General features: G+C 42.7%; 1 protein-coding gene across 4 annotated transcripts in view; it reads left to right on the top strand.

The window, feature by feature from the left end:
• phactr3a (phosphatase and actin regulator 3a) overlaps positions 1-17,879 on the top strand; it is a 44,257-nt gene that overhangs the window by 21,943 nt on the left and 4,435 nt on the right. Inside the window, exons 2-8 of one of the 4 annotated variants that reach the window (XM_054745810.2) lie at positions 6,580-6,675; positions 6,861-7,025; positions 8,489-8,653; positions 9,267-9,482; positions 9,662-9,890; positions 12,043-12,272; positions 15,412-15,565. In XM_054745810.2, the coding sequence (XP_054601785.1) occupies positions 8,512-8,653; positions 9,267-9,482; positions 9,662-9,890; positions 12,043-12,272; positions 15,412-15,565 (971 nt within the window). In that variant the 5' untranslated portion in view covers positions 6,580-6,675; positions 6,861-7,025; positions 8,489-8,511. The remainder of the gene's footprint in view (positions 1-6,579; positions 6,676-6,860; positions 7,026-8,488; positions 8,654-9,266; positions 9,483-9,661; positions 9,891-12,042; positions 12,273-15,411; positions 15,566-17,879) is intronic. The other 3 variants (XM_054745809.2, XM_015967602.3, XM_015967601.3) reach the window with 3 other exon arrangements.

Raw genomic sequence — 17,879 nt, 5'->3', positions numbered from 1 at the left:
CCTCACTATTACCAGCATATGGTAATAACCAGGAGCCTCTGGCATTTCTGATTGGCTAATAGCTGACATCAGTCTACTCTCTTGTTGCCAGTTAGCCCACACGCTGTTCTTTCACACTTTGCTCACTTTGGTGATTTAGAGTTCTTGAACTATGCGGACTCCTGTAGCCAAAAAATCCCCCCCCCCCCCTCTCTCTCTCTCTCTCTTCTCATATATATATATATATATATATATATATATATATATATATATATATATATATATATATATGTGTGTGTGTGTGTGTGTGTGTGTGTGTGTGTGTGTGTGTGTGTGTGTGTTTACATGTACATATATTTAAATATATATCTGTAAAGCATTCAATGCATGCTTTTCTGGTCTTTTTAGCATGACGTGTATAAAGCAGCAAGATAGCACAACATTTAAGTGAATGCTAATTTTCCAGCCTACTTTTAAAGTTAGTTACTACTTTGTAAAATCAGAATATTGTGTTGAATAATGACCTTTTATTTGAGGAGAATTCATTAATTTCCATCCTAATGAAGTCCATCATTCTATGAAAGTTGAAAAGGAAAAAAACGGGGGGGGGGGGGGGGGGGCTGAACAAGGACATGACCTCACGGCTCTCAGTAGGGATTATATTCCTTTTCCTAATGAATTTATAGTTGGAGATTTGAACGTAGTGCATTCGATGTCCTGAAAATGCGTCTTGCACCAGTAATTTAATGAGTCATACTAAAGGTCAGTAGTATGAATATTGGTATATTCATGCTACATTCTATGTTTTATCCCACACATTTCATATTTATAATAAAATAAATAGTATTTACATTTCAGATGTTTATTATTACCAAGAAAAGTAAATGTTTTCATCCTTTCAGCTGCTAAACAGACATGTTTTCTGATCCTTTGATCTTAATCTTATCCTTATTAGTTTGTGCTCTTGTCATTTTTCATTGCCCTTCTGATGCTTTCTCTTTCCTTGCAAGTTATTAGCTGTGTGCCCGGGCTGTGGCCGGGCCCCTGAGGCAGCCGGGCTGAGGACAGATGGCAGCGCAGTTGTAAAGCCGGGGGGGGGGGGCAATGCGAGGAGGTTAGCTGGCATGGTAGCAGGCAGCCAGGTGCTCCATTCAAGGACACATTGTTAGAGTCTTGGGAGGAACAAGGGGACTTGAGCAGAAAAACGAGGCTCTTTGGGGTCTGATAGAAGTTGAGGATAAGACTGATGTTATTTATAGCTGAGACTGGACCACTCAAGCATGCATACGTTACATTACAGTTTACAGTTTATTTCAATTGCTAAAACGCATTTTTCAAAACTGTACGTTTCTTTCAAAACTGCACACACAAAACTCCAAACATAACACACAAATTCCTAAACCATGGCTTCCCTTTGCAACAAAACCCTGCCACCACATATTGTAACATGTTCCCAAAATGGAACACGTGTTTTCATTTGGTAAACACAGCCACATTTTCACATGACACACACATACCATTCATTGCTTAAACACAAGTAGCCTTTGGGTGAACACTACCAAGCAGGGAAAGAACACTGAAGAGCAAAACTGAAAACACAATTGTCCAAATGGAACACAATGAATTACACACTGAATGTATGACAGTGCCCACTTTTCTCTGAGACAAACATTAGACATCACACACATTTTGAGACAAAACATTTTATTTTTACGGTCCCCCCCCCCCCCCCCCACCACCACCACCACCACACACACACACACACAAATTTAGAGACAAAACATATGATTTTTACAGTGACACCCCCCCCCAGCATAATCATGGGGCATCATGCCACCGGTCTCTGTCTGCCCAGAGGGCCTCATCAACATCACAGGCGATGTCCTCCTGGTCCAAACAGCGCTGGAAGTACCGCCTCGAGTGCCTCATGAAGCCCTGACAGGCCTCAAAGGCCACATCTCTACAAGCCTCCTCCATGGCTTGAAGCAGTGGGACCTGGCTCTGTGGATTCCTTTCGTACACCTTCCACCTCCAGGCAGAGAAAAACTCCTCAGTGGGATTGAGGAAGGGGGAATAAGGTGGAAGGTATAAAATGGAAAACCGTGGGTGGTCCTGAAACCACTCATACACCTGGGTAGCCTTGTGGAAACTTACTTTTATGCTGCAGTCCCTGATTGCAAATTGCTCGCCAGACCCCAAAGTTTACAGATTTGAATATTTGTGTGTTGTTGATTGAAGCTTTGAGAATTTATGTGGAAAGTGTGTGTAAACCTGAAAATTGTGTGCTGTGTTTTGACAGCAAGGTAATGTGAAATTGACATCAGAGTGTAAAGGTGGAAAATCAGAGTTCTAATATGATAAGGAAATCTTAAGTAGTGATAAACTGAGTCAAACGATTGGGAACAGAAGTAGAGGTTGTGAAAATTGTGCCTCATTTTTGCTTTTTGAGTTTTAGCAATCGAAAACAACTGTAATCAGGTTGTTTTAGAGGTGCTAACAGCATGTGGAGGTGTGGTGACAGCTCTGTGCAACAAGGGGATTAGGCATCTAATAGGGCATTTTTAATAGTTTTAGCATCTTAATTTGTCATTTTTGTTCACGTTGATGCCTGCAAAATGTTTAGCATGAAAGTAGAGAACCCCTTTTAATATTCCAGCATAAATTCATGCAGTAATTTGCACATATTTTTGCAGGTTTTAGCTTCTTTTCTGGTTATTTGACAATGTTCTCATTTTTATCAAAGCCAGTGAAGAAATGCTAACAAACACCAAGAGAGGAACAGACCTCTGAAACCTCTAACAGGACATTAACGAAGGCTGAAGGTTTTAACACAGATTGGCATGGTTTGTTGTTTTAAAGTAAACTAATTTTATTTGTCAGGTTAAGGTCATATTCTGATGGATTTATTATCTGAAATTTTAATGGACAGTCATTTCATCACAGGTGAGTGCAGAAACAACGCGTCTAGAAAGGTTTATTTCTGTAAGGGGATCATTTTAATAGACCATACAGCAAATGGGGTGCCATAATGTTTTTGCCTTTGTCTGCCTCTGTTTGCCTGCTTGTTAGCAACATATCTCATGAAGCTCTGGATGGATTGTCTAGAATTTCTCACAATGTAGTGACTGTATGATGGTCTCTGTCTCAGTGAGACTTATTTGGATACATAAAAGTGAATGAATGGATGAATGGATTGATTGGATTGGATGTGCATCAACAGGCACCCACTAATGAAAACTGATTTTATATCTTACAACCAAACAAATTATCATAGTGATTAGTTATGAAATGGTAAATGGACTTTATTTTATATAGCATCTGTTATACAAACCCCCCAAGGTGCTTTACATCACAAGCACTCATCCGTCCATTCACACTCTACATTGTAGCCACAGCTTGCCCTTCGACCTGTAGACAAGGCGAGTTATGTGTCTTCCTTAAGGAAACAACCACTGTGACTGATGGGACTCAAACCTGCAACCCTCCGGTTATGGGGCGAGCGCTTAAATCTGACTAAAATCTGCTATGTCAAAATATTTTCTGCTTGTTGGACAACAGATTGCTGTAAATATTTGGGTGCTTCACAACTGCAGCGATGCTACAAAAAGTGATTAAATTAAATCATGACCATTTTCAATTCAGCTTTACTGTATTTGCAGGAACATCCAAAACAAAGTCAAAGACTCATCTTGTTAGCACATAGTTAGCAGTCATGCTAATAACCTGATTATATATATATATATATATATATATATATATATATATAGAGAGAGAGAGAGAGAGAGAGAGAGAGAGAGAGAGAGAGAGATAGATAGATATATTTGTATTTTAAGATGTTTTTATTTTTATTTTTTGCCACTCAGAGAGCCCATCCCCCCAGGCACAAGTCATTCTATCAGGTGATGCGGGGAAGCTTTGCCTCAGACAACCCCAGAGCTGAATCTGTGCCACTGATGTTGTCCCTCTACTCAGTCTGACTCCCTTTTACTGTAAAATCTACAGTGCCAGCTAGATTTCAGTTATCTTATTACTCACACACATTTTGTTATTCATCTCTGTGGTTGTACCACTGCAGCACAGCCACACGTCTTTTATACTCAGACTTTTTGTAGCTCCAACACCGACAAAGCTTTGTCTCTATTGTCTTATTCTGTAATTTAAGTGGGTGAAAGGTTGTTGTTGGTTCACATTTACTTTGTGTACTTGTGAAATGTGCTCTGTATGTTTGTGTGTGTGTGTGTGTGGGGGGGGGGGGGGGGGGGGTAAATGGGCTGACATACTGGTAAGTTTTGGGTGTGGTTCCTTCCTGATGTAAAACACAAATGCTTTGTCACTTTATTCTATCTTAAGACCATTTCTGAGCCCAAACTGGAAAATATCAAATATTTTAGCATTCGTTAATTATGTTACATCAACTGTTTTTTTTCCACATCTTTTGAATGAAATATGTGAGTGAAGCTGCGACCCCTCCCTCTGATTGTAACAACAGTCTGCTCTGATTTGTGCTGCTGAGTTCACGTGGTTCATGCATGAGCGTGACACATGGATTTAATAAATCCTATTTGCATTAGCATATTAATTATCTTCGCCACATGCCACATGTAGTTCATTCACAGCGATCTGACACACATTTTGATTCATCCTGTGCATTTGATGAAAGAATGTTTCGCATGCGTACGTTTGTAGTTCCACCTGATGCTCGCCAGTTATCACTTCCCGCAAATAACCAACGCTTTTTATGAAAATTGAAGTTTATTGATATGCATTATAAATAGCCGCTCCGTGATTGGTCGAGGCAGATTCTCCTGCAAGCTCTTCCGTATAGCAACAGCCCCTTCCCATCTCCCCACCTCCCTCTTCTCCCTGGAATGCCCCTTCTCTCTTCCTCCTCCTCCTTCCTCCAGTTTCCTTCCCTGTTTCAATATATATGTATACAGACAGGCCTCTGTGTGGCTTCACCGCTCTACCCACAATGCACCTGGAGCTGCCAATGCTTTCAGATGTGGCCGTCGCCTGTGTTGGTCGGGGGGCCTCCTTTCCCCTCCTCACCTCTCCCTTTTCTCCTCTAAGCTCCAGCTCAGCTCGCTCCACCCAACCCTCCTCTGGCTCCCGCTGCTGCGGCAGCATCTGGATGTGGTCACCATAGCAACAGCGGCGAGCCTGACCCCACCTCCTCTCCCCCTTTCCTCCTCTCCCCACACACACTGTCTCCTTCATCCACAGACACAACGCCTCCCCCTCCTTGTTTTAAGCTTGTTTTCCCCCTTTCCTCTCCGACTGTCTGTTTCCTTCAAGCTTGACCTGGATTCTGTGTGCGCCACGGCGACTGAAACAGCGATGACAGCGGTGATGATGAGAGAGGATCTGCTTCCTTCGTGTTTAGAGCCAAACCCCCTAAACTTTTAATCGCCTTCTTTTATTGCTCTTTGCTGCTCTGCTTCCTGCTTTTTCATTCTTCCTCTTCATCCGCCTACCACCCCATGTTTTAATGCTCCTCTTTACACCAGACTCCTCCCCCAATCAGCGTCTCCATCCACTTTCATGTACTTGAAGGAAGAGGCAAGAGCTTGAGAAAAACATGAAATGTAGTAAGCTGTATCTTCACTGTAAGCCCCCCTCCTCCCTCTGCAAGCCCTCGTACTCATCCTCCATCACAGACCTGTTTCCCCTTCAGCTGAATATTTCAACAAAGATTTGACTTTCTTACTGACGCATGTGGCTCCTAAAATCAGCTTTTAATGTGAATTTCAATTCTCTGGCTTTCTCAGAAGCTGGCAGCTCGACAGCGATGTGTGCGCATGGATTTATAGGCCCACATTTCACCTTATATGAGTCACAGCCATCGTTCATTCAAATGCATGTTTCCTCTGGGCAGAGAAAAGAGGGACAACATCACGGAGAGAGCTCATCCATCACAAAAGACAAATCAATGTGGCTGGATTGTCCTTTTCAAATATTTAGAGCATGTTTGTGAGTTATTTTCATGCATCGTGTTTGTTTTAATGTCTCAATGACTGGAAAACTCCACAAGTCATTTCTGGAAGCTGGTGGGATTTTTATTTATAGAATGAAACAATTTATTTTCTTCTCACAAAACACAAACAGGCAAGCATTCTGTTCTCCGAATCTCAAAATAACAGCTGAAGATTTGCGGGTGTGCTAAAATAACAGCAGAGAAATGGGGGAAGCAGATGGGATGATGGGAAAATGGTTCATTTAGACTCCTGAAAATAATGTTTTTGATGGTAGTCGGAGCTAATGACACACATTCATGCAGCAAAAGGGATGTGTGGCGGAAAGCAGGGCACAGACACAGTCAACAGAGCCAAAAGCTTTGGTGCAGCGGCGAGGGCGATGCACCTGTTGGTCAGCAGAAATGCAATTTACAGTTTCAGCTTAACTGGCATGTTTTTGATCTGTGGGAGGAAGCTGGAGCGCCCGGAGAAAACCCACTCATGCACAGGGAGAAAATTCTAACTCAGTGCAGAAAGGTCCCAGCCGGGATTCAAACCTGCGGTCTTCCTGTTGTGGCTCAACTGCATCATGCAAAATGCATCCTGTTCTTAAAATATGTTTTGATTTGTGACATTTGTCTTGCAGGGAGGGAAAATAACAGCTTTAGGGGAGTGTACCAATCAAATTAGTCTTTCTAATTCAATCCGTTCACTTGGACTGTGTCATGGTTTATTCAGTAAGGTGAGCATACTAATTGGACTTCTGTTTCTCTCTACCTCTCTTTTCATTCTGGATTTTTTTTTCTTATCCTTTTCTCCCATCCGGCTTATCTCCTTTGCCTGCTTTCTTTATTTTTGATCCTGTTCATCCACATATCCCCTGCCCCTCCTTTTACCCGGTCATCCCTCTCTCCTCTGTCTCTGCAGTAGAACTTGTGGACCAGCAGAGGGTGCTCAGGACAGGCTGCTTGGTGACGGGTGTGCACACGCCACCGATACGACGGAACAGCAAGCTGGCCACCTTGGGGCGAATCTTCAAGCCCTGGAAGTGGAGGAAAAAGAAAAACGAAAAGCTCAAGCAGAGCTCCACAGGTACAGGAGATGGGAGTCAGAGCTGAGGGCGGGCGTCATTCTTCATCTTCACGTTTGTCCCTGGTGGCTCTAATGAATCCAATTAGAAAATATAATCATGTTTAGGGTGAAGGCATGTGGCTACTCAGGAATCAGCTGCCTGAACGGATTCAGTTCTTATCAGGTTATAATTAACCTCTGATGAAAAGGGCTGCTGATTAATACTTTCAGCTAAAATCAGGCTTTAAACAATGACATTTAGGATCTATACATACATAGATAACTAGTTATAGACATTTGTGTTTATCCTAATTACTAATGTAGATTTTTATAAAACATACAACAAATTGCACATGAGACCATCATGATGGAAAATTTATTCTGACAAAAAAAAATAATAATAATAATACAAATTAGCAAAAAAATTTAAGTAAAAATGTATTAATATTCTACACAAATTCAATTCAATCCTATTCTATTCAAAAATACTTTATTAACTCATTCACTGCCAGACGATTCCTGATCAGTAAAGCCGTTTGCTGCAAACAATTTTCAAAGTTTGGATTTAAAATGACGACTTTTGTCGTCAATGGCAGTGAATGAGTTAATCCCAGAGGGAAATTGATTGGCAATAAAGATCAAGATGCAAATAAATGAATAATTATTCAATTGTAAAAATAAACAAATAAATGCATTTATCGTCTCTTTGGACAGCAGGACTTCCTTTAAGACATTTTATTTCTCATATGAGGCAAACACATCCAGCTTTGTTTTTGATCACCAGAACTTTTAAGTATGTGTCTAAACGTTGGTGATTTACTGTAAACCAGGGAGGATTTAATATCATTTTGTTCTAAAAATAGTCTTTTGCACATCTGACTGAGTGAGAGACAACTATTCATACAATAATAAAAGAGCCATTAAATGGTTTTGTTTCAGTTCTTGCAGTCTTCATCGAGTTTATGGACTTTTCTATGTCCACATTTCATTTAGACATTTATCCAATTAAAGGACTGGATTTAAATTGTATTCATAATCAAAATAAGCAAAGAAAAAAATCTTAATTATCAGCCCTAAAACATCCTAGTAAATGTTAAACATAGAAATAAACGTGCAGCTTTTAGAACATGAGAGGTCAGTGTAAACACTCAGAAGAGAGGGAATACAAACTAGAGTTTTCATCAAAAGGCAGAGAAAGTCCTTTTTGTTCATTTTATTCTCGTCGACAGCTACTGAAATCCTATCAACACATCTCACTTTTATCTTCACTAATTATTTCTTCTGCTCATTTTGTCAAAAAGACACAAAACACCAGATGAAGGAGCTCAAGAGAGACAGAGAGAACCCATGATCTCTTTCTAGTTTGAAAAATTGAACCCTGAGAGGAGATGATACATGTTTTTATAACATTGCACCGCCTGTGGGAAAATCACCAGCAAAAGTGTGCTGGGTGATTCATAATAACCCAGATTATTTATTCACAGATGTAGCATTATCCAGCGGTCTCATGTGCCACAACCCCAGCTCTCCCACCGAGGGCTGCTCAGACGGAGCCGTCCTGCTCGGGGGATTCGGGGGACCTTTTAACCCGAACCTCACAGTCAGCAGTGTGGAATACCTCGGTCCTGAGGAAGACCACTCTTCATCAGGTAGAACAACTCCTGTTGTTGTTAAAGATTATTTTAATCCACCTGCCGGTCAAATTAGTGACATTTAGCATGATGTAGACTTTTATCTTGACACTATTCTTCTTTTATTTTATTATTTTCTGACATGCTCCTCAGTTTTTTATTTTCACCAAAAACTAAATGTCTTTTTGCCATAGGACCCTTGAAGTTGTACTTTATAAAAGGTTAAAATTAGTTTTGACATTAATTTCCTCAGAATAAAACATTGGTGTGTAACATGAGAATGCCCATAATATCCACTAGAGGGCAGCAACGACAAGTGAATGTTACTGACACCTGCTGGCTGAGACCTTTATTCTGTGAATCTGTACAAAATGTGCAGGAAGTAATGGTGTCTGAACATTTTATAATTTATTGTCACAACATCTGACACATCAGATATTTTTTGTCTTTAAAATGTTTCAGCAACTTAAAATTTCACTGATTTTGATTTGTGTATCGAACTCTCCTGAAGGTGAAGATGCAGTTGTCTTATAAATTATAACATGACCGATGCTGATTGGCTCTAATTGAAGAATTGTTCATCTGTCTTGCTCTACAGCAAATCTCAAGAATATTTTATATTTTCCCTCAGTAGCTACCCCGCTCCAGGACGGTGATCGAGTGGAGGAGAATGTATTGCTACTGGAGAATGAAGGAAAGGAGGAGGTGCGCTCGGCAGGAGATCTTCCTGAGGGGCTGCAGGACTCAGGAGATCAGGTGGAAGAAGGAGCAGAAGAGGAGATTCCTCCAGGAACCTCCCCACCTCAAGTCCCTCCAAAACTGGTGCCCCAGCTGAGCTCTGGAGATGGTGAGCTTGCAGAAAGATTTGATCTTGATATCTAGTAAAGTTTTTCCTCACTGTGGTTAAAAAAAAGGGCCTGTATAAGTTAAACTATAAAAAGAAATGAAACTGCCACATATAAACTCTAAACCTGCGTCATAACAAAACAGATTATCTAATAATCTTCTGCTGGTGTCTCCTGTCAGATTCAGGACCTACATCACTTCCTGCTCACCTGCCCAACTCCTACCTCCCAAAGGAGCCCCCTCCCAGGGCCACAGAAAGCATGGCTTCGATGACCCTGTCGCTCCGAGGGTCCTTGGCAAACCCCTCAGGGTCCCCACATCTGGGCAACATGATACACCCCCCCATGCCCCCCAGCTGCATCATGGAGGAGCTGCAGAGAGCCTTTGCTTCCAAGAACAGACAGGAGAGGTCAGTCTCATACGTCTTTTGGCTTCTTGACCACTGTTACGAAAACCGACATGTAAATAACACAATAACATCAATGTGTAGCAAAAAAAGAAACCTATCTGTTCCAGTCACATTTTTCTTTAATACGCTTTCTCAAGCTTCTCAGTGGCTGGGTCATACCAAAAACTTAATGGGACCCAGTGCCTCCCTGCTTGACGCTCAGCTTTAAAAGGTTGGATTGGGGGGGCGCTAAACCGCCAAATATTTCCGAGCACGGCCACAGCTGCAGCTCACCGCTCCCCACTGAATTTCACCAGGGCGTGATGACTAATGGGACTTTCATCTGCTTATCCAGGGTCAGTTCAGTGATAAAGGGGCAGCAGCCTAATCAGAGAGGCCCGGACTCTCTCCCCATTCACTTGGTTCAGCTCCTCCAAGGTGTTCCTTGGCCAGCCGAGAGACATAGTCCCTCCAGCGTGTCCTGGGTCTTCCTTTAGGTCTCCTCCCAGTTGGACGTGCCCAGAAAACCTCACCATGGAGGCATCCAGGAGGCATCCTAATCAGATGCCCGAGCCACCTCAACTGGCTCCTCTCGATGTGGTGGAGCAGCGGGTCTACTCTGAGCCCCTCCCGGATGATCGAGCTTCTCACCCTATCTCTAAGGGAGAGCCCAGCCACTCTGCGGAGAAAAGTAACGTGTATCCCCATTCTCATTCTTTTGGTCACTACCCAAAGCTCGTGACTATAGGTGAGGGTAGGAACGTAGATCGACCATTAAATCCAGAGCTTCACATTTAGCTCTCTCTTCACCGCGATAGATTTGTACAGCGCTCACATCACTGCAGACGCAGCACCAATGCGACTATTAATCTTGCGCTCCATCTTTCCCTCACTCGTGAACAAGACCCCAAAATACTTAAACTCCTCCACTTGGGGCAGGACCTTGTTCCGGAGCGGAAGAAGCATTCTACTGTCAGAGCAGCAGAGATTCAATCCGCAGACCACCAAAACAGATCCCCTCAACACCTTGGCTGCGCATCCTGTCTATAAAAGTTATGAACAGAATCTGTGATAAAGGGCAGCTCTGGCAAAGCCCAACTCTCACCGGAGTGGTTCACGCTCTGGCACCGGTCATACAGGGACCTAATGGGCCATTCCCATCTGTACCGGGCCGGCCGGGGCCGGGTAGCCCCAGTCGGCCCCAGCCTGGCCCGGTTGATTCCACACATCCTTGCCTTAAGCATATGTGGGCTGATTCTACCCACCAATCAGAGGCTTGCTCTAATGGAAGGTGTGAATTTGCTGTCAGCAGTGGGTGTGTTGGCCCTGGTCGGCCTGAAGCAGACCCCCTCGAGAAGAGGGCTGAGAATGAGCCTTGGTTGGCCTGGAAAAATACCAGGCCACCCAGATATGTAAACAACCTACGCTACCCGGCCCGGGCCGACCCGGTACAGATGAGAATGGCCCATAACAGCCCGTATCAGAGGGGCTGGTACCCCATACTCCCAGGGTACCCCCCACAGGGCCCCCTACAGGGCCCAATGAGGGACGCAGTCAAACGCCTTCTCCACATCCACAAAACACATGTAGATTGGTTGGGCGAACTCCCACACACCTTCCAGGACCCCCCTAAGGGCGTAGAGCTGGTCCAGTGTTCCACGGCCAGGACAAAAACCACAGTGCTCTTCCTGAATCTGAGGTTTGACAATCCACCACACCCTCCTCTCCAAAACCCCGGAATAGACTTTACCAGGGAGGCTCAGGAGAGTGATCCCTGTAGTTGGAACACACCCTGTGACCCTCTTTTTAAATAGGGGGACCACCACCCTGGTCTGCCAATCCAGTGGAACTGCCCCTGATGTCCATGCGATATTGCAGAGCCGTGCCAACCAGCACAGCCCCAGTCATTTTTTAATTATTTTCAGAAAACAAAATTGAAAATGTATTTGTTTAATAATTGTTGGCATGGTTTCAATTTCTGTCATTCCTTCCTGTAGAAAATATGACCAGAATGTGAACAGAGCAACATGTTCCTTTAGTGTTCTGGTTTGTTTGGTGCTTTTAAAAAAATCTATGTTTATTTATAGAAACCTATAAATGACTTGGCTCACAGTCAAGTTTTGAGTCTCGTGCCTTTATCCTTCCACTTGTCTTCTTTCATGTGTCCCCTCAGTGTCCACGAAGGGTGTGAGCAGGGCTCGCCCCCACGACTCTGGTGTTCGGACGGACGGCTGTCTCGCTCCTGTAGCTCAGAAAACCAGCATGGTTGCATGGGAGGAGGGTCTGACTGGCCCAAGAAGGAGGCAGAGGAGAACAAGGAGAACGTACGGCTGGACCAGTGCTTCTCCAACACCTCAGGCCTCCCCTTTGACCTGGAAGGCTGGAACGAGTCTGTCATCTCTGGTCAGTCTCACAGCTCCAAGGATTTGTTTACATCACAAATTGTTTTATTTTTATTCTAAGCAGTCCTGAAATAAGACTAAAAGGAAGGAACACTGAAGAATCTCCGCTGCAGAGTGCAGTTTTTATCCGTTCTCTGCTAATTTTTCTTGTTTTAGGCTTGTTTTAAACTACAGATGAACTAAAGTTTGAAGATGTTTATTGTGAAACTTTTTTATCCTTAAAAACCAAATCTTAGGGATCAGCGCAGAACTTACAGCTGCTTGCTGTACGCTTCCTTGTTGGGTTTATGTAAAACTCAGACAGAGAATATTAAAGCAACCTTCAGTGTGCTGTTGAGAATATAAACCTGTGATGGAGTGTTTTCATCTGTCTGCAAATAGACCCTTAAAATGCTTCACCATGGGGTTCCCGAGTGCATGCCTTCAAGCACATCTCGTCAGTTTTTTTTATTTTAAACTCAACAGCTCCATTACATCTGAATAAAACAAAACCTGATATAAATACTACTTACTGAGAAGTATACAGTCACGACACAGTTAGATTTCTGGGGAAATGCACATCAAACTGCAGAGAAACCATTGTGTTGTCCATGAAAGAGAGCATATATCTAGAACTTTAAATCTCTGCCATTTTGATGTCAGATGTTAAATAAAATTTTAGACGAAAAGAAACGCAGCGATTCAACAAAGTTGTACTATTGCTCAAAGTTTATTGTAACAGTTTGAATGTGTGAACAAAAGGCTAAAAAGTGAAATTTTCACTTTTAATTTATAGTTTTTTTTATTTGGCTAGACTTCACAGGAAAAAAAGATGCAAACAAAGTTCAGCTACCTGGCATAAACAGTCTGTTCTTTGCCTAAAAAACGTTTTGATTCAAAATTAACTTTATGACATCAGCCTAGGATACATCTCTCTAATTCCCTGTTTTTCGCTAACAGGAGTGACACCTGGTGTCATCTTCCACTGCTCCAGTCCATGTTTTAAGGTTCAGCGTGATGTGCATTCTGCGAACCTTAGAAATGGTTGTGGGTGAAAACCCCACCCGTTTCTAAACCATCCAGACCACTTTGGTCTAGCACAGGAGTCTGCAACATGTGGCTCTGGAGCCCCAAGGGCTTTCTGACCTTCCTCAATGGCCCTTAAAGGCCCAGTGTGTAATATTTTTACTTGTTTACTATCAAACTCTGTGTATCCCATTAATATTGCTCACTAATGTATATTCTAAGTATTCCTAATTGCTTGACATTTTACATTTATATATATATATATATATATGCCCAATGCTCGCACTTCCACCTTTGCGTCCCTCAATTGCATATTCCAGTCTAGGGGTGTGTGTAGGGTAGGACTATTCAGTTCCTGGCCTCGAGGGCCAGTATCCAGCACATTTTAGTGGTTTATCTGCTCCAGCACACTATTCAGCGGTTGGACCACCTGTGAAGCAGTTCATTAGGCTCTGCAGAAACCTATTAATCACCTGCTGATTGAAATCAGGTGTGTTGAAGCAGGGTTAAAATTAAAACATGCTGGATACCAGCCCTCCAGGCCCAGAATCAAATAGCCCTGGCTTAGGGTGTCCCAAACCTCAAGTGCTGAAGTTGACCACACCCCTTTTGCACCCTTGATCCACACTTTGCCCAAGTCTGTATTGATGCGGGCATTGGGAATTACCCACAATCCATTGCTGCGTGGGACTTTTGAGAAGAAGGCGGAACAATGGCTCAAGTGCCTTTTTTGAAAATATATATTTCCAAACAAAAGTTAGTTTTAAGACGATTAATGATATTTATTCATGCTCTGAATGTTTCAGACTAAGAATTACTGGGGGGGGGGGTTTCAAAGTTTTTGTTTGTTTTAAAATTGTTAAAGGTTTATTATAAAGTAGCACAAACAGCGACCAGCATGCATTACGGTCGATGATGCAATGCTCCCTGTCCCAATTAGGCAGTTGTGTACTACATACGCAAAGCCTTACTGGGCACTTGCTCCATGTGCACTTTGCTGAAGACTGTAGGGTGCAGTGCGAGTATTGGTATTGGGCCATCAGCTGTGGTAGACTCTCCATAGTCACGCACCATCTTGAAATACAGTGGCTGTTTAGGGACATGCTCTGCTTTTTGCACTTTGACATGATGTAAGCCAAAAGAAATAGCAGGGGGCAACATAACGTCCTGGAAGCATGCGGTCTGCCAAACCAACTCAGAGGAAGAAGAGCATAAATACACTGTTGGTTAGTTTGAATAACAAACACATCCTACATCAAAGTTGAGAAGCAGTGCTTGTAGGCTACCGTAGCTGTAATACCTTCTCTGAACTGTGTGGTGCTAAAGAGCAGAATTTTCACACACAATAAATAACTTAGGTTAAAAATTATTTTTTAAATTATTCACATTTTCTTCTTAAAACTTAATATTAGAAAACAACATAGTGCTTTTGTAAAGAAATGGCAACAAATCTCTGAATCACGGAAGAGAACAAATGATTTCTTACTTTAATTTTAGAAAATAATCAGAAACCCGACAGTAGTCGTTTAGGTCTGAATTATTCTCAGAATTTTTAAGTCGTTTCCAGAAATCTGAAAGAGAACTAGATCCATCCATCCAACCATTGTCTGAACCCGCTTTGTCCATGTAGGGTCGTGAGGGGGGGGGGGGGGGGGGGGGGGGGGCTGGTGCCTATCTCCAGCGGTAAATAGGCAATCAGGCGGGGTACACAGAGAGCCAGTCCATCGCAGGGCAAGAGAACTAGATGTTTAATAAAAATTATAAATGTTACTTTTAAAATGTCCGGTAACAATTACTCGAAACAAGTTTTATGTGGGTGGACTGAGGGGGTTGTACAGTTTGCAGACCTCTGGTTTAGCACCAACAACCATGCTCAAAGTCACATAAATCCTTACTCTTCTTCATTCTGATGTTCGGTTTTAACTTCAGTAGCCTTGAGGACTGAACGGATTATGTTGTTTTGACAAATAATCATGCCTAATAAAGTGGCCGATGACTTCACTTTCATTGATCTCTGAAGTCTGTTAGACATCCACAGCTCTTTGTCTCAGAATTTATTTTTGAACCATGGAGAAATTCTTCAAAAGCTCTTTTAAGGTTATCGTTTAGTGGGTTTTAATGTCTTGCTGTTCCAGGCACACTTCCTCGCAGGCTAAGGAAGGAGTTGCTGGCTGTCAAACTCCGAAACAGGCCGAGCAAACAGGAGCTGGAGGACAGGAACATCTTTCCGGCACGAAGCGATCAGGAGCGGCAGGAGATCCGCCAGCAGATCGAGATGAAACTCGCCAAGTAAGAATCTTTAGATTTCTGATCAAATAATTTTAGAACTAGTTTGGATGGTGTGTTGTGTGTTTTGTCATCCTAATGTCACACTTCCTGTGAAGTTTCTGATGCAACAGTGTAGATCCAGGTAATGCTTTTGTGTCAACAGCGAAGGTTTTGCTCATCGTTTACCATTTGGCTCCAATTGGGTTGTCTGTTTCACATTAACTCATTTTATCGACCATCTGCTACAGCTCACAAAAGAACATGTTGGATTCATGTTTTTCATTTTCTTCAATGGCAGACCCTTAATTCAAGAAGCCACGAGTCTTTTATTTGCAAACTATCCAAATGGAAGAAAAATCCTGAATGTTTTGGCACTCAAAATGTTCATTCAGTGCTTTCAAACCACCGCCACCGTCTGCTTGTGGAGAGCAACAAGTGCAGACCAACACCGCTTCTGGGAAATGTTTTAGAACACAGAGCTCTGTTGATGTTCATGCCTCAGAGCAAGAACATTAAGCGAAACGTTTATTTTTAATACAGCCGAGACATTTCTGCCCACAGACGGACAGAAGCGATCTTGTGTGTGAATGTGTCACAAGATTCTTTAACACTGACATATCAAACCGGGGCGCAGCAGAGCATTGCGTAACCTGCTGTGTGAAAAGTCACAGCCAAGAACCAAAGTGCCTCCCACACTTCCAAAAGAACAATCTCCATCAGGCGTCTGGAAGACAGCTAATCACACTGCCTCTTCTATTATTAGACTTATGATCATTTGAAAGGTGTTCAGGGATCAGTAACCAAACAACAGCAGGACTGTGAAGGAGAAGGAGGAGCGTGACTGCAGCTTGTCTAACAGACAACACAGACATGAAAACTGCTGAGGATCATTCTTGCTATGATTTAAAGAGTATTTTTAGTCATGATAAACGACAAAACAACACACCAAACCCTTCTAGCATTCCACCTTCTGTTCGGTCTTTTTCATCTAAACCTGTAGACGATACAGCCCGGCCAAAAACAGTCACCCCCAAATAAAAAGGTCACTCACAAATGTTTTGTTGAATCACCTTTAGCTTTGATTACAGCACACATTCGCCGTGGCGTTGTTTCGATAAGCTTCTGCAAGTAACATGATTTATTTCCATCCAGTGCTGCATTTAATGTTTCACCAGGATCTTGCTTTGATGATGGTGGAGTCTGACCGCTGCACAAAGCCTTCTCCAGCACATCTCAGAGATTCTCTGTGGTGGTCAATTCATGTGTGAAAATGATGTCTCATGCTCCTTGAAGCACTATTTCACTATTTGAGCCTCATGAATCCTGGAATTGTCATCTTGGAATATGCCCGTGCCATCAGGGAAGATGGAATAATCTGGTCATTTAGTAGATTCAGGTAGTCAGCTGATCTCATTCTTGGAGCACAACCTGTTGCTGAACCTAGACCTGACCAACTGCAGCAACCCCAGATCATAACACTGCCCCCACAGTCTTGTACAGTAGGCACTAGGCATGATGGGTGCATCACTTCATCTGCCTCTCTTCTTACCCTGATGATCCCATCACTCTGGAACATGGTCCATCCGGACTCATCAGACCAGTTTATAATAAAGCGTTGGACGGTTCTTAACCCAATTTTGATGTTTTCTCTGTTTGATGCCAAAGACATGACCCTTCTCACACAGACTAACATGTTTAGGTTTATGTATGTAGCAGACGCTTTTGTCCAAAGCGACTTACAAGTGATAATCGGCATTTTGCCCTTGAGGCTAACAACAACAATAACAACAACAACATTGACATCAGTCATGGAGAGTAGGGAACAAGGAGTGGACAGTAGAGAGGGGGGACGGGTGCAGGCAAGGTGCTAGTTAAGAAGATGCTCTCTGAAGAGCAGGGTCTTCAGGAGTTTCCACGACCATCAGATGTGTCTTACATGATTGTTTAAGAAACAAAAAGCAACTCATTGCACCAGTTGGGGTTAAATAACTTGCTACCAGCTGAAAGATAACTGCCCATGCAGTAATTATCCAATAGGAGGCTTGAACTTATTTGCTCAGTTAAATCAAGGTGGCAACTTTTTTGGGAGGCTGGGCAGTGTACATTTGGTGCAATTACAGCAGAATTAATGATAGACCATAATATGCCCTCTCCATTGTGTCAGTGATAGATGACCTTTCTGTATTTAGTTCCAAAGCTGCAACCACACTCTGCTGTTTCTAATCTTAGCTCCTGCCACTGTTCAATAATGCATTCCTCCGCCCATGCACTCCTGCCTCTCCTCAAACATCGCAGACTTATATCAGCAGAAATAATAGTAGGGCAAGGCAGATAC

This window comes from Nothobranchius furzeri, chromosome 15, assembly GCF_043380555.1.
Source record: "Nothobranchius furzeri strain GRZ-AD chromosome 15, NfurGRZ-RIMD1, whole genome shotgun sequence".
NCBI lineage: Eukaryota > Metazoa > Chordata > Actinopteri > Cyprinodontiformes > Nothobranchiidae > Nothobranchius > Nothobranchius furzeri.
Note: the sequence above shows the minus strand (reverse complement) of the source record. Positions and strands in the feature narration are given on the sequence as shown.